General features: G+C 40.5%; 3 protein-coding genes across 3 annotated transcripts; 1 reads left to right on the top strand and 2 right to left on the bottom strand.

The window, feature by feature from the left end:
• Positions 1 to 674: 674 nt before the first annotated feature.
• Positions 675 to 7399, bottom strand: nrn1lb (neuritin 1-like b). Its single transcript, XM_003442338.4, has 4 exons — positions 6618 to 7399; positions 5982 to 6220; positions 2768 to 2915; positions 675 to 1817 (listed from the first exon to the last, which is right to left on the bottom strand). The coding sequence occupies exons 2-4, from the start codon at positions 6034 to 6036 to the stop codon at positions 1514 to 1516; spliced, it is 507 nt and encodes a 168-aa protein (XP_003442386.1). The 5' UTR covers positions 6037 to 6220; positions 6618 to 7399; the 3' UTR covers positions 675 to 1513.
• A 2794-nt stretch (positions 7400 to 10193) lies between these two features.
• thap11 (THAP domain containing 11) lies at positions 10194 to 12204 on the bottom strand. The gene has a single exon (XM_005467096.4). It carries the CDS (start codon positions 12172 to 12174, stop codon positions 11344 to 11346), a length of 831 nt encoding a protein of 276 aa, XP_005467153.1. The 5' UTR covers positions 12175 to 12204; the 3' UTR covers positions 10194 to 11343.
• A 107-nt stretch (positions 12205 to 12311) lies between these two features.
• On the top strand, positions 12312 to 23311 carry gfod2 (glucose-fructose oxidoreductase domain containing 2). Its single transcript, XM_019358940.2, has 4 exons — positions 12312 to 12446; positions 15260 to 15375; positions 16831 to 17190; positions 19049 to 23311. Exons 3-4 carry the CDS (start codon positions 16938 to 16940, stop codon positions 19942 to 19944), a joined length of 1149 nt encoding a protein of 382 aa, XP_019214485.1. The 5' UTR covers positions 12312 to 12446; positions 15260 to 15375; positions 16831 to 16937; the 3' UTR covers positions 19945 to 23311.
• Positions 23312 to 23625: the final 314 nt, after the last annotated feature.

Genomic DNA, 23625 nt, shown 5'->3' with positions numbered 1-23625 from the left:
GCTTTTTGATGGCAGTCTGATGGATTTCAGGCCAAAACTGGAATCAGATAAATCTGTAGTGCAAATGGAATGAGACGTAGACACTTAAAACTATGAAAGAGCGCTGGTCAGGCTAACCTGTGAGATTTGGATAATCTGGTGGTTGATAAATATTAAAGGTATTTAAGGTCCACCTGAGGTTCCAGAGACTGCCACAGCATCAGTCATCCCTCCTCACATCCTGTTCAAGTCTTCCTACCTGCGGTGTTTATCTGCTCTGAGGCCACTGAGACTGATTTTAAGTGTTTTGAGGTGCAACCTGCTACACAGTGGATGAATAAAGATAGATGAGATTAATCATGACTCTGCTGTTATGAAACAGCTTAAGGGTATTAAGATTACACACAGAAACACACACACACACACACACACACACACACACATATAAAACCTGACTCAAAGCATTTGATTTTAGGATAAGTAATAGTTTCAATCACTCAGCAGGATTGTGTCATGTATGTTAACATACCTTCCATGGTGAAAAATCACAGTGATGCAATGTTGCATGTCCCACTAAATAATGCAAAACTAGAACATGATGCAGCAAATACACCAGTGATGTGAAAACCAGTGAAAGAAATTAAAAACATTCTTACAAATGACAATTACACACTAAGGAGACTCAGACTGCTGACTAATGTTCTTGTTGTCCTTTATTCTTCATTACTGTCCAAGGAAATGTTTATTGCATGCTTTTTGTGCATTTTATTGAGACATGTGCACACTGTTCCCACAGGAGACATCTTTAAACTGGGTTAAAGTCACATGAAATAACTCTGTTTATACAAATAATAACATGTAGCAGCACATAAGAGAGTCTGTCGTCACATAAATCTGATTTCATGTCGTTAAACCAGTCAAACAGGGTGATGACTTAAACCTACTGCACAAAAACACGGTTCGCCCCCCTCGCTGATAATACTCTCCTCCGGATCACACCTGATTAGGTCGCACGCAGATCTGAACACCTGGCGTTACAGCATGCCTCAAAATCTCCTTTGTCCTCAAATCATGGGACACTGGTGATGAACTGCAGCAGGGCTAAAAGATATATATTTTTCATAACCAGAGCTTTTCTTTCAGCTAAGTTGCCTCATTAAAGAGTTGTGGGGAAAGGGTTTATTCTTCCTTACATTAACTGTTCGCTCTTCTATAACAGAATAATAAATATTAGATCGTGCGAATTTAATCAAAATCATTTAAACTCTTGCAGTGATTGAAAACTTGGTGCACTTCATGTAAGAGGCTTCTGTCTGACAGAAGGCCAGTCTTCAAATTTTTTCAATGCTTCAATGCTGTATTAGTGTACTGAACCAAACATTTCAAACTGATCCAGTTATAGCAATCCTTATTTAAGGATTATGATGAGAGTGACTTGTATGGATTGTGCGCCCTTGTTTGTTTGGATTGTAGGGGCAGCAGGACTGTGACGGCCTGCTGGCATCACTCTGACCGAAGGGTTAATATGGGTCAACTAACTCCTGAGCAGAACTAGCAGCATGCCGCACGCAGGGAGCAGTACAGTGAAGAGCGTGGGGCTGTGCTTGTGTGTTTGCCCTTTCAGTGTTTCCTGGTTTGTCTGGTCGGACGTGGGGGGGCTCTGAGCTGCAGGCACGGTGCTGGGTGGGAGCGTTGTGCGGCTGGCGCACATGTTGTAGAGGTTTCCAGAAAACTCTGTCTTCCTGGACTCTTGTCTTAGAGACTCCCAAACAGCTGCTGCTTCTCCAGGACAGCCGGCCAGAGCTGAGTTGGCACAAACATGAAATGCGTTCCAGGACCTTCAAGGAACCAGGACAGGAAGAGAGGTTAGCATCTCCAACACATAACATAAATAATAACCCAGTATGTTAAAGTAATGAGATTACTACAGAGCTGATAAGCAGCTGACAATGACTTCCTGTGGTTTATCACTTCTCTGGTGTTCTGCAGGACCCTCTGACATCACTTTTGGTTCACAGACTTAAGACAGCTCATTTTCTGATAATTCAAAGGAGACCTATTATATTTATTTCCAGCTTCATATGTTTATTCTTAAGACCTTTGCACACAGCGCATTGTGAGAAAAAAACTATACAAAAATCCAAATTTTTCTAAAGCAAGTTTTTGTGAAGCATTTTTCCTAAAAAAAATGCACCACTAAACAACTGAGTATATCAAGCGCTGATGAGCTGGCCCTGATGTTTCTAAACAAAAAGCAGAAGAAACTGAGATTCATCCGATTCTCATGAGAAGGCTGCTTTTATACATATTTCAGGACGTCAATGAGGCAGTTCGAGCTGTTGTTGGAGGACTTGTAAACACATCTGAGGATGCAGAGAGCCAGTTGACCCAGAGCAGCAACTAGCAGTGTGTCTGAGATAAACCAGTATTATCTTAGCATTTCCAGATCACTCACATTTTGACCTACGAGCACACTGGTTGCCAGATGCAGTGGCCTGATTGGTCAGATCTGTTTATTTAGAACTGAAAAACTGAATTTGATTCACAAATTCATCCTACGATGACATGGTTGGTGTGCATTAAAAACAGGTGAGTCCAAAAAATATTTTGAAAGGACAAAATGCACCACACATGTGTCCGCAAAATGTCAGTAACAGCCATTCAGCTTTTTATAACACCATCACCAGAAAGTTTCTGGTGATGGTGTTATAAAAACTGATCAGAGCAACTTCAAGACAGATTAACAGCCGTACCGTGCACTGACAGACTGACACACACAAACACACACCTGCAGATGGCATCGATGTCCTGTGTGCTCTGCTCTTTTTGTGTGTCCACTAAACTGTCCCCGAGTGTGAGTAAACACTGAGCAAAGCGCTTGTAGATGGAACCACATGAAACAGGGATTGCGGCGCTGAGACACACGGGGACCAAGCCTGGTGGAGAAGGAAAGACAAGACATATTTGAACACTACAAAAAGATCATTTTATCTAAAGAAGGTTGATGCTCTTTCTCACAGTTGAGCTCTAAAAACATATAAAACACTCATTTTTTCAGTGCAGAACAAATGAATGCATAGATGAGGAGACTGTAAATACAGTGTTACTAAACTTATGATGGGAGAAAAATAAAACCACTAGATTGTTGAGGATTTGAATACAGTGTGTTTGTATGTTCATAGGCGTGATCCATCAAGTGCTTAGATGGATCAAACAGATACAGAAATATGTTGTATTCCATTCATCTGGAGGGATTATACACCCTCAGAGCCAAATTCCATGTAGGACTATAAAGCCATGTATAAGCTGTAAGGTTGCATTGGTCAGCTCACATATAACATGTCATATAAAACATGTCCCTCTGTAGTTTGAGTTTTCACTGAAACCTTCCTGAAAAGCTGAGACACAAGGTCTGACCGGAGCACTGATTTGGTGAGAGTAAATCTGTACTGCAAGATCGCTTTCAGTTTGTCGTTGGCCTCAAACACATTAGTTTGCCAACAGACCTGATGAGCTGTTGCAGGGTCAGCCCTAAAACCATAAACATCAATCTGATGCTAAACCAGCCTTCATTTTTCTGGCTCCAGGCTTTCCACAGGAATTGGATGCTCTCTCCCCAATGTGCTGGATGTGACTGAGTGCAGTTTGTCTAATTTCTGCCTTTGTGATTCAGAACTACTGTTGGCTCTGGACAAGCTGCTTACACAGGGTGTAAAGAACACTGATCTTATTTTATACATCACCGAATATTGAAGCATTGATATTTGAATTAAAAAACAGAGCTTAATCAGCAATCCTAAAGGAGATCTGGCTGTCTGTATACATTTGACCAAAGGGTATAAAACAAAAGCATATGCATTGCAAAAACAAACCGCTTGTCTAAAAAATTAGCTCAGAAATTGGTGACATCTCAGACATTTTTGCCTTTTCTCCACAAGTTAATTGGAACTTTTGTGATTCAATCAGTCTGAGACGACCTTGTTTCTGCCTAATGCCAGTGCACGTTATTAGCTGCATCCTTAAAGCCCTGATGTATTTCTATGCTTTTGCTTCTCCGTGTTCTTTCTTTGCAGATGTTTTTTAAAAGCTGTCTCTGCAAAAATGTAATGAATTCCTGTTGTGAAATTTCCAACAACTTGGTAGTTTTTTCCACAAATGAGCTTCATTCATAAAATGCGGTTGCACGCCTCACCACCACTGGCAGTCACGGCTGATTGCATTATGTTTCCAGGTTGTTGGAAAGTATTCTCATGAGCACAATGTCTCCAGGGAATTTCTTCGTGTTTTCCACAAATGTTCAGTTGAACTCGAGGACGAACTGATTACATTTCTGCACTCAAAGGTCAACAAGACATTGTGACCTCAATAAATACGTTGCTTTGTGATAACTCAATAGCTCCGATTTAGACAAAATTTCACAAAAATGACAAATGGGGATAAAATGATGATGTTGTGACTTTTATATGCAAAAGGATAAAGGTCGTGTTCACTGCAATGCCTTAATTTTCTGCAGAAACATCCTTGTGGCGATTATTCAAGGACATTATGTAGCTATGTTAAAAAGTCAACCCCAAAAACCTTTATAATGTTGGGACAGCCAAGGTGGAAGCAGAATTCACATTATTTACTATTAATAAAAATATTATATAAAGATAATAACATAAAATATAAAATAATATATAATAAATATATTTAATATAACTTATAAAATAATAAATATTACCACAAGCATCTTACAGGGTGCCTGAGCTTCTTCTGAAACTGATTATTTTCTTCTGCATCAACTTATTTACCCTTTTTTTAAAAAATTGCGAAAAATCCAGCCACAGATACTCTGAACAAATATAAAAGCAGCAGAAAATTGAGCACAAAATGAAAAAGTGGTTAATCAGTTAATCATTTCAGCTGTACCTTTATGAACTTCTGAGAAGTTTGATTTGTGATAAAACATATTTTGTGTGTTCTTTATGTTATATATGCTCAAATCTACATAATTCAAATACTGAATAACATTAATAGTTTAATAGTTTAATTATTTATATAGCACATTTAATTACAACAGGAGCGTTGACCAAAGTGCTGTACAAGAATACAACATACCTAATAAAACAACTTAGAGTATTAAAACAAACACCAAATATGAATTAACATATTAACACTAATATAATAAATGTAGCAAAGTAAAAAACACAATATATTCTTCAGAGAAGACTTTTTAAAGTCTGCTCTGAAGACTATTTATTTGACCCTGACTCTAAGCTCCGCACGTGGTTTCCTGTGTACCCAGACTTAGTGTATCTGTACAAATGGCAAATAAAATATTTGAATCTAATCTTTATCTCAAAGATAAATGGTTTTGTTTCCCTGGGAGAAAAATTCTGTAACTGAAGAGTGTAATTGATAACCTGCATTGTGCTGTGTATCTATTTTATTCTATTTTATTATTTCCTTTTTTTTTTAATCAATGTGTGCTTGGAAAAAAGATTTTAATCTGAAAGATATTACGGTAAAGTAAAGGTTAAATAAAATTCAATATGTGTTGTAGCAGAAAAATAACGTGGTATGAAAAGAAGGCTCCAATTTGTCCTCAGCTAAATCTACTTAGTTTCATCCCATTGGTGTTCACACTCAAATACACAATGTTGTACACCTTTCTGCATGCATGCACACACACACACACACACACACACACACACACACACACAAACACACAAACAGCCTGGGGAGCATTTCATTAAGGTGAGTGCATTTGTAAAACCTTTCTCATCAATATCAGAACAAGCTGAAGGGAACATCCCTTATAAGCCATCTGAACTTCTCTGGACCTTTTCTGACAAACCTGAAAGTGCAAAGAAATGTTATATCTGCATTCAGACCCAGGACAAAAGTGGGGCAGTGAAGAGCACACTCAACACTTAGAAAGTTTTCCCACAAGACTGGATTGCACACAAACACGTACAACACAGTCACACTACAACTGGAGAGTACGGCAAGTTCCTTACTGAGGCAGAGGGCGATGGGCAGCAGCACCGTCGAACTGCCTGGATGGGACTTCATTGTTCGGCTCAGAAGTCCCGTGGAGCCGAGTACCACCCCCGAGCAAGAGGCTCTGATGTGAAGCTCCCACTTGACGTAAATCCAAAAAGTGCAAAGTTTCTGGCCTAAAATGTGATTTTTCCGACCGTCCGTGGGGAATTCATCAGATGGCAAAAGTGCAGCAATGCACGGAGGCACAACCCAGCTGGATTAACAGTGAAAGGGACCAATGCATCACAGAGAGTAAGAGGATGTTGTGCTTGTGTGTATGTGTATATGTGTGTGTGTATGTGCACTGGGGAGGCTTGGAGCAACAGACCAATGAGAGCATCACATCATAGCACAGTGGATTAGAGTGTTCTCATTTCCGGTTTTCAGTATTTGGAACATTTGTTTGAAACACAGATATATGATCTTATAATAATTTTGCTGTTTGCACTTGTGAGACACCTACCTGTTGCAAAAAATCAGTTTTAACCATTAAACAGGGACTTCGTAAGAGAACAGTGAAGCAAACCATTATTAAAGGTGTCAGAAGGCAGGAGGATTTTTTTGTGCACAGATGGATGACATCCCAGTGAGGATAAGACAATCAGGCTCACCTGGGAGTCCAATGTGTTCACACAGTGGCTTCTGGGAATAGCCTCAGCCCACGAGAGAATTCATCCGCTTTTTGGGTTATGACAGTAAGAGACAAGACAAAGACAGAACTGTTAAACTGTTGAAAATGGGTGATTGTGATCTTTACTCCTTAACTTCCTTGCGATTCCATCTTACATCCCCCTCCTCACCCTCCCAGATGGCTCACACTCTGTGCATTAGTATAAGTCCTGGTTGACATCTGCATACCGACACAGGAGGAATGGGAACCCATTGTTAATCTGCGGCTTAGAACAACCATCAACTGCAGAATAATCTGTCTGTGTCCCAAGCTGCTGCCCTGAATCGATACATCACGGGAGCTACTTTGGCAAAAAGTCCTCCTGGAAACATCTGCATTAGCTCATCAAATTCATCTCTTTGCAATGTCATATTGCAGATGTGCTCAGAATTGATAACATTTACGGTGCCATGAAAAAGATGTCATTCACATCTATCAGTCGGGAAAGGTTTCAAAGACATTTCTGAGCCTTTGGGACTCCAGAGCTATTATCCAAAAATTGAGAAAACTTCAAACTGTGGTAAACCTTCTCAGGAGGGGCCACTGTTACCGAAGAAGCGCTTCAATAACTCATCCAAACAGTCTCGAAAGAACCCACATTGGCCCCAAAACATCTTTATGATCCCCAAGATTTTTGGGAAAACATTCTTTGCACTGACGAGACAAAAGTTTACCTTTATGGAAGGTTTGAGTTACTGTTACATGTGGCATAAAACTAACACAGCATTTCTTAATAAGAAAATCTTACCAAGTCAAACATGGTGGTGGTCAAGAGTTAGTCTGGGCCTGCTTTGCTGCTTCAGGACCTGGGCGAAAGAAGAAGAAAACTGGGTGAACTTATCTAGATTTTTTTGCTATCCTAAAAAAAATTTCCATTGTTTATATATAGCTAAACAATGGATGTATTTACAGTAAAATCACCCACTGGTTAGTGAAATACAATTGTGAAGCCTTAAGTTCCTGATGTTGTGAAACTGGAAATGATGAGGGGGGGGGGACTCCCACACCTTCCTTCAACCTCCTTTTTGGCTCTAACAGGGACCGCAGATTTAAAAGTAAACATAATGCCATTTTACGTAAGACGCAAAACTAGCAACTGAAACCGTAAAGTAAGGAAAGAGGCTCACAGATTAAAGGATCTGAAGGACTGTTTTACCCCCAAAATTGTATTCAGTCTTATTTTTTTTTTGTAAGCACAGGAGTCGCCCTCTGTTGGCCACCAGAAAGACTGCATGCTTTGAGGAACTTTGGCTTCATTTTTGAGATTTGGAAGTGATGTCCATGTTTTACATGCATGCATACGGAGCACCGCAGGGGACATGGGAGAAAAAAAATTAAGACGGACTTTTGCGAGATCTCGCAAAAGTCCTCCGTATATGCATGATTGTCCAAGTCAAGGACTTCATATTGTTCAGTCTTCAGGGTTTCTGTAGGCAGGAACAATCAAATAAGAGTTAACTTAAATTATTGCTGCATGTTGATGGGACAAAATATGCAGTAGCAGCATTAGTAGGATATGACGGAGTTTTTAAATGGCAATCCTGCAGACTGTCAGCTGTCCAAGGATGACCCCGCCTGATCTAGACTCACACACTGAAAGATAAAGGTGGATTATTACACAGCTATAGGAAACTGCAAAAGGATGTCATGCAACTTCTAACATTACTTCCTTAATGTTTTAGATTATGACCAGCAAAACTATGAACTTTGACCTGGATTACTTATAATAAAGGCATCCTTTCTGACACATTTCAAAGATTTTCCGTGTTTATATATAAAGTCTTATTTCAGTGGATTTCATAATCACATGTTGCTTTCATTGTTGTACTTAATTCACATAAAATGATGTCTTCATAATTGATAACCTGCCTTGAGAAGATGTCATTTGGCCTGATTGCAGTGGTAAACGGCAGCAGCCATCGAGAAGGAAGATAGAGTTGTGTAAGTTTGATTGACAGCACTGGATTAAGGCGTTACGCAACACTGTAGGGAGTAGAAAAGATAAATCCAGATGAGATTAGGATCTGGATCCTCGCTCTTTCCAATGCTCTCTGTCCATCCATTCATCCATCGCTCCCCCTTTCTCTGTTTCACATTAATACATTAGGTGTTTAAAAATTACCCGTTCCAGTGTGAGCGGTGAAACTGCATTACATGCCTACGTTCGTGTTAAGATAATTAGCATTTCACTTCCTTAAAATCTGTCACAATTAAGCAAATGAGCATCAGATTGGCCAGCAGACACAGACAGATAGATCAAGCAAATTAGGTCATAAAGAGAGGAGCTGAAGCTTCTCTGCTTCAAGCTGTTATCCCAGCGCCATCTAGAGGGTAAAAATCATGCTTCAGACTCAGACTGTACAGATGATTATTCCTATCCTGAAACTCTAGACTGGACAAGATGAAGAATCAATTTCTTTGACCTCCAGTCAACTAAAATACGACAATTTGCTTAGTAAATCTGAAGCAAAATACGACTAGAGATCATTTTTTGAGGAGTGATTTCTCTTTGGTGAGTTGGTCCTTTAATCAGTTTAGGCTTGTTATTTATGCTAGCAAAGAGAGAGAGAAATAAAGAATTCATATTTTGTTCTGACATTATACAACCCAGTTTCGGTGTAAGCCATAATAAACAGAATTAGATATTTGATTAGAAATTTCAGTTTTGTGCAATAAAACTGAGATTTATTTTTTAAATAAAGTCCTATCTCTGTAATTCTGAATGTGATGCCAGCAAAAAGCTATGTAAAACTTTAGGGAAAAGCAACAAAATACTGTGGGGCCAAAAACACTTCTCACTCACTGTAACTAAGCTGGTAAAAACAGCTTCTCGGACATTTAGAAATAGCATTTAACATACAGTGTAATTAGAAAGATGATTTCAGCAGGCCAAAGATGGCCATCACATTCAGGTTTTCAGTGGGTGCTGGATCCAAACAACGGTCACAGCACGGGTTTATAAACAGAGCCACAAAAGCAAGTTAAAACTCTGACATGCAAAGAAAAGAAAACACACAAAGAAGATCCAAAAACTCTGATATGTTCTTGACGTCCAGCCTGGACAATGAAGTGAAATATAAAGCGGTTTTCTGACCACTCAGAATTTAAAATTCCTGATAGAAGTAATACTTCGCATCCTGTGAGCTAAAGAGAGAGATTTGTAGACCTAAAGTCAGCATCTCTGTGATGCAGAGCTATTAATCTGCACAGAATATCTAACTTGTCCATCTGTGAAGACACCACTAATGCTAAACAATGATGATGATGATGATGTAAAGTGCCCTGCCTGCAGACCAGACCTGTCACCCACTCGCGACAAATTCAAATCCAATTAAATTTTGGGTGTGAATAATTTTAAGATCACTGCACTTTACGTGACGATTGTAAACTGTAAGGTTTCCAACACAAGTCTTTTATAAGTTTATTTCATACAAATTTTATTATTTTGTCCACAACTCAACACAGCTGAAAAATATTGTAATATGACTTACAAGAGCCACTGCAAATCTTCATCTCATTTTATTGTTTTTTCTAAAACAAACCCCTCAGCTGCAGTCTGGAGATGAGATCACATGAGCCAAACCCCCCCAATATCAATGAAGGTTTAAAAAGAAAACAACAGAAACACTGTCGGATCCTTTTTTCCCACCAGAAGTCTCTAAAATGCTGCTATGAGACAAAATGCTTGTTGGCTTGAGAAATAACTTGCCAGTCTTAAACAATGAGCTGCCAGATCAGCTTCAAAAATATGAAATGTTTGTAATATCCTATGCTTAAAACACTGATGAACAGGACAAATATGTGGCCACTAATCATCTGCGTGGAAAATAGTGAAGAGGCACGTAAAATGTTTAAATAACACCAAAAAAAAGAAAAAAGAAGCACGTGCTGCTTCCCAAAAACTATGGAAAAAACGTCCCCAAGAAGCATCCTTTAATAACAATTCATTTTAAGTGCCCTTTAAAGCTTTGAGGAACTTCTTCAAGTCTTTTTTTTTTCTTCTCAGTTGCAAAAATACTTCTAGCAACAAAAATAATGGAAATAATCTTAAGGTACCTTTAATGGTAACTCTGAAACAGTCGTGGTAGAGTTTTATTTAGTTCACTACAACCATAAGCAGGCCAAGATTAGTGTTTTGGTTAAAACAAAATCCTATAGATACTTCATCTTGGCGCATTTTTGCATGTTATTGTGGGGTGTTTTTGTTTTCCTGTTTTTGCAACAAGAGCCTCCTAAACTCAGTTGGAAAAACAAAACAAAAACAGCTTAAGGACAAAAAACACTTTATGCAGCTAGGCAGTTTTGAGCATGTTCCTCGCCGGTGTCCCCTCAGTCTGTCCCGTCATAAATAAGTCAAACATGTGAGTCTGTGCAAACTACGAGTCTCATCTGAATGGATTCATGTGATCTTGGTTTGGCTGCAGACCAGAGGCGGACTGTGCATGTTTCAATGAGAATAGCAATAAGTTTATTACTATCAGCTACATCAACTAGCCAGCCTACAAAAAAAAATAAACACAAATAAAATAAAAATCAGCTCTACTTGTTGAAAATAAATTGTCATCGCTCTCAGTTTCGTAGAAATCGGGGCTGGATCTGCTGTCTCCTGCTCTCCGTCAGTCTGAGTCTGTGTAACGGCTCGTCTCCGGGGATGTTCACCCATCCCATCAGATTTTCTTCCGAACGTTAGCAGCCACCGTGTTGCCGTACAGCAGCCGGTCCCGTTCCCGCACTTCCTCCTGCAGCTTGGCCTCCGCCACCCGGAGCTGACGAATGGTCGCCTTCATCTCCTTCATCTTCACCTCCATGAGCGCGATGATGTCCCGCTGATCGTTCAGCTTCCTCAGCAGCTCGGCCGACGTGGTGCCGGTGGTCAGAGAGTACGAGTGGTCCAGCGGGCTGCTGGTCACGCTGACATACTGCACGGGTGCCGCCGCGGATGAGGTGTCCGCCTGGGAGTCGCCAGCCGTGACCTCGGCTGCACCGCCGACCTGCCCCGTGTAAGAAGTCCCCTCCGTTTGGACGGGCAGTCGCGCGGTGCCCAGGTACTCCCCGTTTTGGCCTATCTGCACCACGGTGATGCTGTCATCGCTCGCCTCCCCACCTGCGTTGGCCTCGGCTCCTTCTGCGGTGCTGCCCAGCACGGTACTGGTGACAACAATCCCGGAGGTCGCAGCTGCGGCGGGCGCGGGAACCGCCGCGGACACTTTCCTGCCTCTGCCCCGCCGACTTCTGCGCTCATTCACCCCTCGCAGAGGGAAGAGGGACGGCACTCGGATGCTGTAGGTTTTCCTCCCGCCGGCGAAATGCACGCTGCAGACTCGGTGCCCCGTAGTCGGCTGGAAGGTGCTGAAGCAGCCGCTGACCCCGGCCCGGGAGATGTTCCTCAGCCACTGCTCTCTGAGTGCGGTGTCCTTAGGAAACGTGTAGAAGCGCAATTCCCGGTCCCGGTGCGAGTTGTTGTAGCAGCCGGGGACACAGCAGGTGAACCCAGGCATATTTACTTCAGCGCCGAGGCTAAATCTGCGGCCTTCGGGTGAATTTAAGATTATTTTATTTTTGTTTCTTTATTCTATGCTATGTTATCAAGCTCGGCGGCCTGCAAGCGGAACTACACGTCCCACAACGCTAACAACTTCCTGTTTATTTTTTAGCAAAAGTGAGGCGCTCTCCTTCGTACGACGACTAAATACACCCGAGATTAGCCGGCCGCGGAGCACACGAAGCTCTTGCATATGCTGAATTCACGGCTGCTGTTTTATTTTCAACGGTAAATGTTTTGTCTAGTTCTTAGCTCTGTTATCAGGGTAATCGTCCCCCACTGAGAACTAAAAGTCCCACAATTCCTTGCGCTTCCTGTCCATAACCGTTAGTGATATAACGCCTCTGCTGGTCAGTGTGTGTAATGACACCGTTCGAGTAGGCGTGTGTGTAAAGAAAATACTATCAACGTGTTAAAAAAAAGCAAAAGAACTTAATTAATTATTGATCCTTTAAAACAAACGTATGTGCAATCAGAAATAGCCATGGAGAATAACACACGTTTTTAGATGGACCAATTTTATGAAATTCAAGGCTAATAATTTAATGTTCTGCTTTTTCTTTTGGCTTCTCCTTTTAGTTTTTGCTATAACAGATCATCTGCCTTTATTTCACCCTATCACTTTTATCCCCCTTAATCACACCATCAGCCACTGTCATCAGTAAATGTCATTTTGTGAAGTCACCGTCAATAATAGAAACAGTGTATCCCCACCAGTATAAATATCTAATCAGCTTACATCTAATAAGTATCCACAGAAGGTGTATTGTATTGAATCTTTATTTTGAACATGTTAAAATATAGGAAGAAGCATAATCTTATTTAATCCCACACCCTTTCCACTATTTAGTAATTAATAGTCTACACTTTTTCTTCCTGTTTATACCCTGTCCATCAGAAATTCTTCATTACAATAACATTACATGTTACATATGTTTTTTCTTTATTTATTCATATTTATATTTTTAAATTTATACTTTAAATATATACTTATATAAACATACCTGTGCACCTACACATATATACGCATCACTGTTGTGAGAACACCCGATCAGAGCCCTACCTCCTTCCTGTACTTTGCAAAAACCACAATTTTGAACCGCTTTTTAAACTGAGTCATGCTGGGACATTGCTTCAGTTCTTCACTTAGTCTATTCCACAGCTTAACTCCACACACAGAGATGCCAAGACTTTTTAGTGTTGTACGGATACAGGGATGTTTTAAATTTATTCCCCCTTCAAACTGTATCCCCGTTTCCTTTTAGAAAACAATTTTAGAATATTGTAAGGAAGTGGGTTGTTTATTGCTTTATACATAATTTGTGCAGTGAGAAAATGAACCAGGTCTGTGAATTTTGGTATTTTTGATTTTAAGAATAGCAGATTTGTATGATCTCTGTAGCCAGTTTTATGGATTATCCTTATGGACCTTTTTTGCAATATGAAGATTGATGATAGCGAACATTTATAAGTATTGCCCCAAACCTCTACACTGTAATGCAAATACGGTGAAATCAGTGAACAATAGAGAATGTGGAGTGATTTGTGGTCCAGATGTGTTTTACTCATGGTGATATATCATATGTGTGTATTTTGTGAGAATTTCAAAAATGGTTTCAACAGGTATTATTCACTAATTTAAAGTTAGACTGATTTTCAGCCTGTTTCCTTGGATTGTTTGTTCATCTTTCCATGTCAACTGCCACACTGTTCTGGTGGTAGTAACCATTATCATCCACCTGATGGCCTTGTTGATCACCCTTTCTGCACTCCTGTGCTGGTTTAGTGGTTGGCTGGATGGTTGTGGATTTGGACGCTCCATGTGTCACTCTTCTGATCATCATCACACAGCTATTTCTGCAGATTTTGTTTATTATTTTACACACTGTAAATGTGTAGTAGCCAAATAAACCTCATACCGTATTCATCCAAGATCATTTCACAAAGTAAACGCCAAAGTTTAAAAGTATTTTTAAAAATAAATTTTATTTGAAAAAGCTGAGGCAAAAGAATGTAAACCAAAGTCACCCCTGCCAACAGCAGCATTAAACATGAGCGCTCACATACCTCTAAAAGTTTAAAGTTCAGTGTGTTGCTCATGGTGCCAACAGATGAACTGAAAGTTAACAATGGGTTCTTATCAGGGAAAAAAAGATACATTCAAAATGGTATCTGCGTTGCAATAAGTAAAGCCAAAGGTTAAAATATAAATACTACAGTCTAAATATCAGGAGAGCAAATCAATATGCTTTCAGATGTGTGATTATACTTGCATCAGGGCACTTATCTGGTTATTTTGAAACATGTGCCCTCCATTCAAAAACAAACAAAAATTACTATTAATTGTCCACGAACAAATATTGAATATATATTTGAGTTTGTTTCTGTGAAACCTGTGTAATTGTAACTAATACTGTCAAATGAAATTAACCAGAATAAATGATCGAAATATATTTAACCGGAGACATTATATGAGAGGGATGTCACTAAAGTAACTGAAATACAAGGGAAAACACTGCAATAGCAAATGTGGTAGAATTAGGCTATAACTTTTAGAGAGAAAGCGTTTTAAACCTTAATTTTGTCTCAAAGCCAGCAAATTATTTTGTGGATTTTGTGATAGATTGGACTGGTAGCTACGCCTTCAGTTTTGGTTAAAAATAACAAGTCAGATAACTGCTTTGGGGTAGACCTATTTCAAGACGACTGCCCACTGGCAAGAAGCTTTGAGGTAACTGTTGTTGCGATTTACATAAAACTGAATTGAAAGATTTTAGATTAAACGAGTGAAACTAGTCAACGTACTGAGGGATGTGTACAGGTAGCGCACTGAATCATGGGTAAACTATTGAAACGTCAAGTAATGCCTTAACTGCAAGGGCACATATTTTATTCGTAAGACGTATTAATTCATTAATAAACATATATCTTTAAAAGCAAGGTTTTGTGAAACTTTTTGTATCTTTGTGTTTAAACGTAACGTGTTTCCTATGTGTCCTCCGTTTTGATTTTTTGCCGGTGACCTATCTTCACCGCTTTAGTATGTCCGGTTCCCGTCACAGTATTGCTGTTGCTGCTGAAGTTACCATTAGCAACTGGGCAGCGCCCGGCTCGACACCTTCCGACGTCGCTGATGTTGTGCTGCCAAATACAGTAGGTAGTTAACGTTTCCTTGCTTTTTACGTGGGATTTTTTTTTTTTTAAAATAATGCCCGTTTGTAGATACTTTGACCCTAAACAGTGAACCCGAGAAGTATCTGCGTTTACTGGGAGTTTTTTTTTGTGCACGCTCTGCGGTTGTCTGGCCAGCTAGCTGAACGTGCTAGCTAACGTTATCAATAACCTGACTGTTTAGCTAGCTTACTGTGTGTGTGCACTTGTAGCAGTACGCGTGTGTGAGACTAAGACGTGGCCACTTTGAGGAAGTTTGTAGTGTTTTATAAAATATGTCTATTCCCCAGCTACTACTTCTGATTCAGAAAGCGACGAGTCCGTGTGTCATACCTTTGATATTTCATCTGTCTAGCTGACACGGCACGGCTCAGTTCCCAGTGTTGTCGGTGTGTGAGAGACTTCAGCTGCTTTCAGCTGCTTTCAGCTGCTTTAGCCTGGCGCGGATGCGGTTTAAACTAGAGAAGGTTCCCAAAGGTTGCACAGGTAATGCAGGTGCAGGGGCACGCAGACTTTCCTCAGTCACCCTTCTGTTGTACAGTCATCATGGCCACAGGGAGAGTCAGCAAGATAGACCTGCTCATTCACTTATATAGCACTGAGCTAAATATGGACCCACCCCGCATTTCTTTATATTTTGCTAGGAAAACGGAAAATAGGTGCAGCAATTTATGGAGTAAGAGAAGTTCACACCTGAGCCAAAGCTGCTGTTCTGCTGTTTCTCCTCTCGGCACATTCCTTTCCTTTTTTCCTCCTTACTTCTCCCTAAGAGTCCACATTCTGTCCCCAATGACTGTAGTTTTTGTAGCGGTACATTTAGTTCATTTAATGTTTATAAATCAATTTCAATTTTTTCTTTGAATTATATTACCGTTTCTGGAAATCCTCTTAGTTAAAAGGACATATTTTTTGTGTTTTTGTGTACGTTTTTCAGCTTAGTTGATTTTTATGCATATGTATTTAATGTGGATATGGCCTGCTATTTAAATCAGTCACCGGCCTATTATCATTCCAGATCAGGAAAACAAGGGAATAAACTCATACTGGTTCAGGTGATTTGTAACTTTCAGAACAACATCAAGTGAGTGATAAATGATTAGATTGTTCTGACTGCTGGTTTTCATGTTTAGCCTGGTTGAAAGACAAAAGATGACATTGATATTCAGTGGGTGTGAACGAGGAAAGGCATGTTAAGTATGTGGCAGGACACGGTGTGAGAGCCTGTCACAGAGGTCTGATAAGAAAAACTGGTCTGAACTTTCACCAGACCTGTAGATACAGTCAATAAAGCTGGGATAAATGGGTAAAGCACTTATTCACTACTCTTTCTCATTTCTTACTGCTGCATTCACAAAGAGCTTTTTTGTTTCCCAGGATTTTGTTATGTTATTGGATAAAAGTTGATCGTTCTTTAACTGTTCAATTGTTAATTGTCTTATAGGCTAACTCAGCAGCACAGGCCTTGAAAAGCTAGTGGATGATTTGCTGTTGAGGTGCTGGAACGACTGGCGATGGTTCACACATAGGGTCCCACTGAGCAGCTCTACCATGCTGCCGGGAGTCGGTGTGTTTGGCACAGGGAGCACGGCCCGAGTGCTGGTCCCACTGCTAAAAGCTGAAGGCTTTGAGGTTCATGCACTCTGGGGGCGAAGTGAAGAGGAAGCATGCTGCTTGGCAAAGGAGCTCGGCATCCCGTTTCACACCAGCCGATCTGACGACGTCCTGCTGCATCAGGATGTTGACCTTGTCTGCATCTATATTCCACCATCCATGACAAGGCAGATAGCAGTCAAGGCACTGGGTAAGACTCCATAACCACAAATATAACATAATATAACATAGTGTGTTTGGCTGCATAGTGGCTGAGCTATTAGCACTGTCACAGCAAGAGGGGTTCAAAGTCAGGCAACACTCTTTCGTACAATGTTTGTATGGTCTCCCTGTTCTTGTGCAGGCTTTCTACAGGGCCTCCAGTTTCTCCTACCACTAACCCTATTTAGTGCTGCCTATCTTATGAAAGAAATCATCTCAAGAGTTAACGCCCTAAATGAAGGTTGAAATATTAAGATTAACATGTTAGTATAGCATATTTCTTCCTCTTGCAATAATGCTTTCAAGTTATCAGTGTTCTGGTACCAAATTACAAAATTTTAATGAAAACATGCAGTGTTCTGAAACACTGACCAGTGCCTCATGCCTGCTTGTGATGATGCTTATTGGTCAACTGAGGGTAAAGTCAAAGCTACAGTGAAGAAGAAACTCACACAGTGAAAATGGCGGAAAGCACGGATAGCAGGGCAAAGCACATCGGTGGCATTATTAATCACACTTATTAAACTGTAAAATATTGATTACACACAGAGTGCGGTGGATAAATATATAATTACTGCTGATAGCCTCATTAGGGACATTTATTATTAGTTATACGGGTATTTGATGTATCTTCTATGTGTGTTTTACAGTTTGTCCAGAACTGTAGGACTCAGTATCATGATATTGCTGTTATTTTGGGAAATGTATTATTAGTTGCTTCCACCTGTAATGACTATAATCCTACTACACCTCCTCTGGAGGTATCTCCACTTATCTTTGTACTTCATCACAAGCCAGATGTGTCAGATAGGAACCCTTCAAGTTTCAGTTCTGGGTCTGGTTTCGATTTAGCACCCGTAGCTGTTTTCACACATGACCTCCATGGATTGTTAGGAAACTTAAGTGTGGTAATTGCCCTACCTCACATGTAGCACACACCAAGTGATAGTCTACTTTAGATGCATTCTCACTGCTGGAAATACTGCATTTGATTAAAGCGAGGGAACTGCCTGGGTAGAGCTTGCAAGAAGCAGCATACATGAGTGCCCACTCATTTGCTGGAACTTCACCAAACAATTATGTAGTGCTGTTGCCACACGAGAACAGTCAACCGTCACGCAGCGTTTGTCCCAGTAGGCTGGAGATCGTTCAGTGTCCATTCTGACTATGTTAAACATTTGCTGTGTCACATACAGTTCCATCAGGTGAGGTGTGGAAAAGGTTCAGAGCTGCGTGTGAAAACGGCTCGTGCCCTGAAGCAGCTGGGTGTGGCGGGTCAGATCTAAAACGCATTTCCTCTGTAACGTATTCTTCAGGGTTTGTTATTGATGTGTGATTAATGGTGATCGAAGCCATGATCAACAGCAAGTGTAGCTACAAATTTTTTAAAAAGAGAGAGAGAAATTCTGTTAGCAGTAGACTGAAGCAAACATAATCAACAAGGTTTTCCAATCAAAGGGTACTTGATACAGCGCTTACTGTATCTGATGGAATTCCTAAGCGTTGACCACAGTTTCCTGTTTTAGTTGCAACTTCCTGAGTGTTTCCCCGCTGAGGGACTAATCCATGGGACCAATTCCAAAGGCTAGTTAGGGCTGATATAAAATGTATAACAAACGCTGCACTCCCTAGATGCTGTTGCATAATTTTGGTTTATTCATACCTAATATGAAGAAATGAAATGAACAGTAAAGCAATCAAATGCACATTCTGATAGATGCACCGAACTGAAACTACTGCAGATCTGAGCTTATGTAAAATTAATTGTGTGAAATCTGTTGTCATTGGTTCTACGCCAAAGATCAGTGTAGTAAGTTAATAACTGCTGAATCTCCGTCTGTCTTCAGGTATCGGTAAGAATGTCGTGTGTGAGAAAGCTGCAACTGCTGTGGATTCATTCAAGATGGTCACTGCAGCCAGATACTACCCACAGCTGCTCAGCATTATGGGTAACACCCTGCGCTTCCTGCCAGCTTTTGTTGCAATGCGCCAGCTGCTGGTGGAGGGATATGTGGGCGAACTGCAGGTGTGCGATGTTCGAGTCTATGGTCCGAGCCTGCTGGACCAGTCGTACGGCTGGACCTGCGAGGAGCTGATGGGAGGAGGCGGTCTTCACACCGTCGGCTCCGCCATCATCGACCTTTTGAGTTACCTGACAGGCACTCGGGCACACCGCGTGCACGGTTTACTGCGGACCTTTGTGCAGCAAAACGGTTTGATCCGAGGGATCCGCCGCGTGACCAGCGACGACTTCTGTTTCTTCCAAATGTTGATGGGTGGGACAGGGTCCAGTGGTGTCTGCTGCACTGTGACCCTAAACTTCAACATGCCGGGGTCGTTTGTACATGAGGTTATGGTAGTTGGATCCACTGGGAGATTAATTGCCAGAGGGACAGAACTGTATGGGCAACGCAACGGGAGTAAAAGCGAGGAGCTGTTGGTAGGCGACAGCGGCTGGGTGGGACCAGAGGTAAAAGAAATGCCCCTGCCTCTCCTGCAGGGCCTGAGCTCCATGGTGAAGGCGCTAAGGCAGTCTTTTCAGGCTCAGGAGGAGCGCCGGTGTTGGGCACGGGGACCAGTCGCCACTGCACCAACGTTTGAGGACGGTCTGTACGTGCAGACGGTGGTGGAGGCGGTGAAGCGGTCCAGCAGCAGCGGAGAATGGGAGTGTGTTGAGATCATGAGTCATGAACCTGATCCAAACCAGAACCTGTGTGAGGCTCTCCAGAGAAACAAAAACTAGATCTGTTTATTCACCCAGTGCGACTACTGCATGTCTGACAAAACGGAGCTCTGAATGTTTCAAGTCCGCTGCTTCGACCTTATATGTGACACATGACTACTTGGCTTTTTTTTTTTTTTTTTTTTAACACACTTGTCACAATTTGAACATAATTTTTTGTATTTGAACGAATAGGACTGCGTTGTGAATGCTTGAACCCTCACATATGTGATTTGTTTGTACACTAAAATTTGTAAACCACAGCTCTATTATTCTGATTCTCACCAGAAAACATTACCATAGCTGTAAAGCTCATTTAAACGTGTTAAAAGCTACTTGTGCCCCACTGGCAGACACCTTACGCTGCCTTTATTCTCATGAAGATGCGGAGTCATGATTTCAGATTTTTGGCTAAAAAAGGATCTACACCTACATTAGTTGTTAGCCAATAGTAGATTTTAATTTTAAAAAATGGTTTTAGGTTGTTGTTGGGGTTTTTTCCCAACTTATAAGCAGTTTCTTTTGATTTATTAATATAGATAGAAAAAAATTATGAAGTCTGAATAAGTGCATTACCCCTGAACTTCCCTTTTTTTCTGGTTATTGTTTGTTTGTTTTTTGTTTGTTTGTGTTTTCTTTTCTTTTCTTTTAAAGTTTGGGTATCACCGGAGAGTTTGAGCTGAGTCCAATATTTCTCTATGACCACCAGCTGGCTCGCTGGCTAATAAACCATGTGCCAGCAGGAACAGTTCATTGAACTCTGCAAGAAGTCAGTGGTTTCAGGACAGATTGAAAAGAGTGTCTCAGTCATATCTGAGTTTGTTTTGGCCCACTGATAACGTGGGAGGGATTAATGGGTACAGTATGCCTGTTTTATCTGAATTAATAGTCTCAGCTTGTATATACACCCTTTTTGATGGTACAGCAGAATTTTAGAATTCATAGATAGTTATTTTGTTGAGCCTTCAGCTCTGGGTCAAGGATCCTTTCCCCCACTTTGCAAATCCTGGTCTGTAAGTGTCAGCACATTGGTTGCAGTTCACCAGCTGACGCCTGTGCTAAAAGTTTTGTACTGTAGCTACAGAAAGATTTGTCCAATTTTTCAGGCGATTAATAATGCTGTGTATTACTATAGGGAAACTGGAACACCATGTGATTCTCTACTGTAGATAAAATTTAGACTTTAATATGTTTAAATGGAAATATATTGGTGTTAATGTACACTTTTAGCACTTTTAGCACCTTTTTATAAAAGAGGGAGTGTTTACCTCAGCCATGAATGTGACCATCGCAGCAGCCGGGTGATTTGACTAACAAATGACCCGTTGTGATTCTGGTAGAACTCAAATTAGAGCAAGTATAATGGAGCTGTGTTCAGTTTACTTTCTGTTTTATTTTTCACCATGTAATAAGCATATTTTAGACATTTGCAAAAAGAGGCTTAATAATGTGTTTGTTACAAAATGGCCATGACTTACATGATACCAGGGATTGAGTAAAATAAGCTATGTAGAGAATAAAATAACAGTCTGTAGCAATGCCCCTGAATTCCCCACTGTAAATGTATACTGAACTCTATTACTCCTGTAAGCTGGAGAAGAGGATGTAGAAAGTGTGCAGTTCCCTGCTGCACAGACAGAGCAGCAGTCACGGTTTTACCAAAGTACATTATAAAATTTCAAAATAAAAGCTCTACTTTAGGATGGATGATTCAGCCATGTCCTGTTGGATAACTGGATTATGCCTCAGGGAGTTGTTAGTGCATACGCTTAGCACCTGTTTTTCCATTTTACACTGATCGTATTCCATAAGGATGTAGACCTTTCACCATTTTAAACTGGTATTTCCAGTTTATTTTGATGTGTATTTTCATAGACAGTATAAAAGATGAACGAAGCTTTCAAGTCTAAAAATTGAAGCCAGCCTGGAAGTGCCATAAACTGAATTCTTTTTAAAGGCAAAACCTGCAATACTGTGGGGGGAATGACCATTGAATTTGACCTGTGTAAACACTCTCCTGCTGAGTCACTCATTTTGGGTCACGCTAAATAAATGATTAAGTCTGTTTTCTAAATTGGTGGTCATTTGTGTCAGATAAAAAGATTTTTGAGGTTATGCTGGTTAGCTAGCAGCTTGTGATTGGCAAGTTGTTATGAGCATCACAGTAGCTATGTCCATTTTTTTATACTGTCCATGGATTTATCAAATAGATTATAAGATGACAACAACATTGGAAATAAAAGCTAGGATGCTTAGGGGGAGTCATTCCCACATGCTCTGTTTGTTTGTTTGTTTGTTTCAGTTTTCTTCTGTGATGTTTTGGCCAAACAATGACTGCTGAGATCAAACATCAGTGGATTATTTGGATTGTGTCTCAGGGAGTGTTTTGGAGATGTTCTTGGCACCTGATTTCCACTTCACACTGATCATAATCTATTTAACCGGAGAGCTTCTACCAGCCTTCAGGTTGCAAAGCAGAAGATTAAAGTAGCAGCCGGCTCTTCTTAGCATTCACAGGGTTTAGTGATAAACTCTGAGATTTATTTGATTCAAAGCCTGAGTGGTTTTAAAGTTTGTGTTAAAGGTGTGTTTACATTTGTTAAGCACTGAAGTAAATTGTAGATTTTTTTTTTTTTTTTGTAAACACATGGGGTCACCAGTCGTTCAGAAACTGTATGTATATTGAGTGGAACCACTGGATTTGATGTGTGTGAGAGTGTAAATGTGCTCCGAGCCAGACAAGCTTCACAGGTGTTGTAGTCACTCACTGCTTCTTACTTCTGCTGACTATCCTAACAAATCGTGGCTTCACTGTTGCTAACGCTGGTATGGCAGGAAGTGACACGGCGTGTGTACTGCTTTGGTCTGGCGTGTCTGTCCCCTCCTTCAACACCACACAGGATCTGCAGATATAAACAGATGCCCGTTACACTCTTACTTCATTCTGTCCCAACAGTGCTTTACAAAAACAGGAAGTTGAGTTTACATTAAGTGTCTTTATAAAACACAAAGCATGTCACGTTTGCCTGCAGGATGTTCCATAATCTGACACTACTAAAATACATTCCAGCATTCATCATCATCTTCTTGTCTACAGTTGTTTTGTTGTTTTTGCACTGAGAATGACATGATGCCACATATTTAATAAACAGCGTGATGCTTGTAGCGTCCAGCCAGCTCACTGAGGAACACTTTTTGTATTTATTTGTAAGCTCAAGTGGAGAAAGTTTGCCATTTTTTTGTGTTTTCAGCCTGTGAACTTCTTTTTAAACCTGTTTGAACTTTTGTGGATTTTTAAGCACTAATGTGTTGCTTTAAAGTAGGGAAACTGTAGTGCTCATCCGCTTGACGGATATTTCCTTTAATAAAAACGGCTGCCTTTGTTTAACGCCTGTTGTCTAATCTGAGTTTGTTCATTGTGTTAACTGTAAAGAAGCAAGGCAAGCTAAGCATAGAAAAAGAAGAAAAAAAAAACCTCCAGCAACCTTGATCCTGCTTTAAAGCATATAAAGTGAGGGTTACATTAGAACTATTGTGCTGTAATCTGATGGCACAGCATCAGCCACTCCAGCTTATTTGAGAACATGTGGAGTGTGTTGATTAAAAGCTTAACAGAGCCGAGAATATGCAAAAGACAATTTAAGAGATGCCAGTTTCTTTTATTATTATCAAACTGTGTTGCAGTAAGAGAAAACCATTCCA

The sequence above is a fragment of the Oreochromis niloticus genome, linkage group LG1 (genome assembly GCF_001858045.2).
Source record: "Oreochromis niloticus isolate F11D_XX linkage group LG1, O_niloticus_UMD_NMBU, whole genome shotgun sequence".
Lineage (NCBI taxonomy): Eukaryota > Metazoa > Chordata > Actinopteri > Cichliformes > Cichlidae > Oreochromis > Oreochromis niloticus.
The sequence above is the reverse complement of the archived record's forward strand: the minus strand, read 5'-3'. Positions and strand labels throughout refer to the sequence as shown.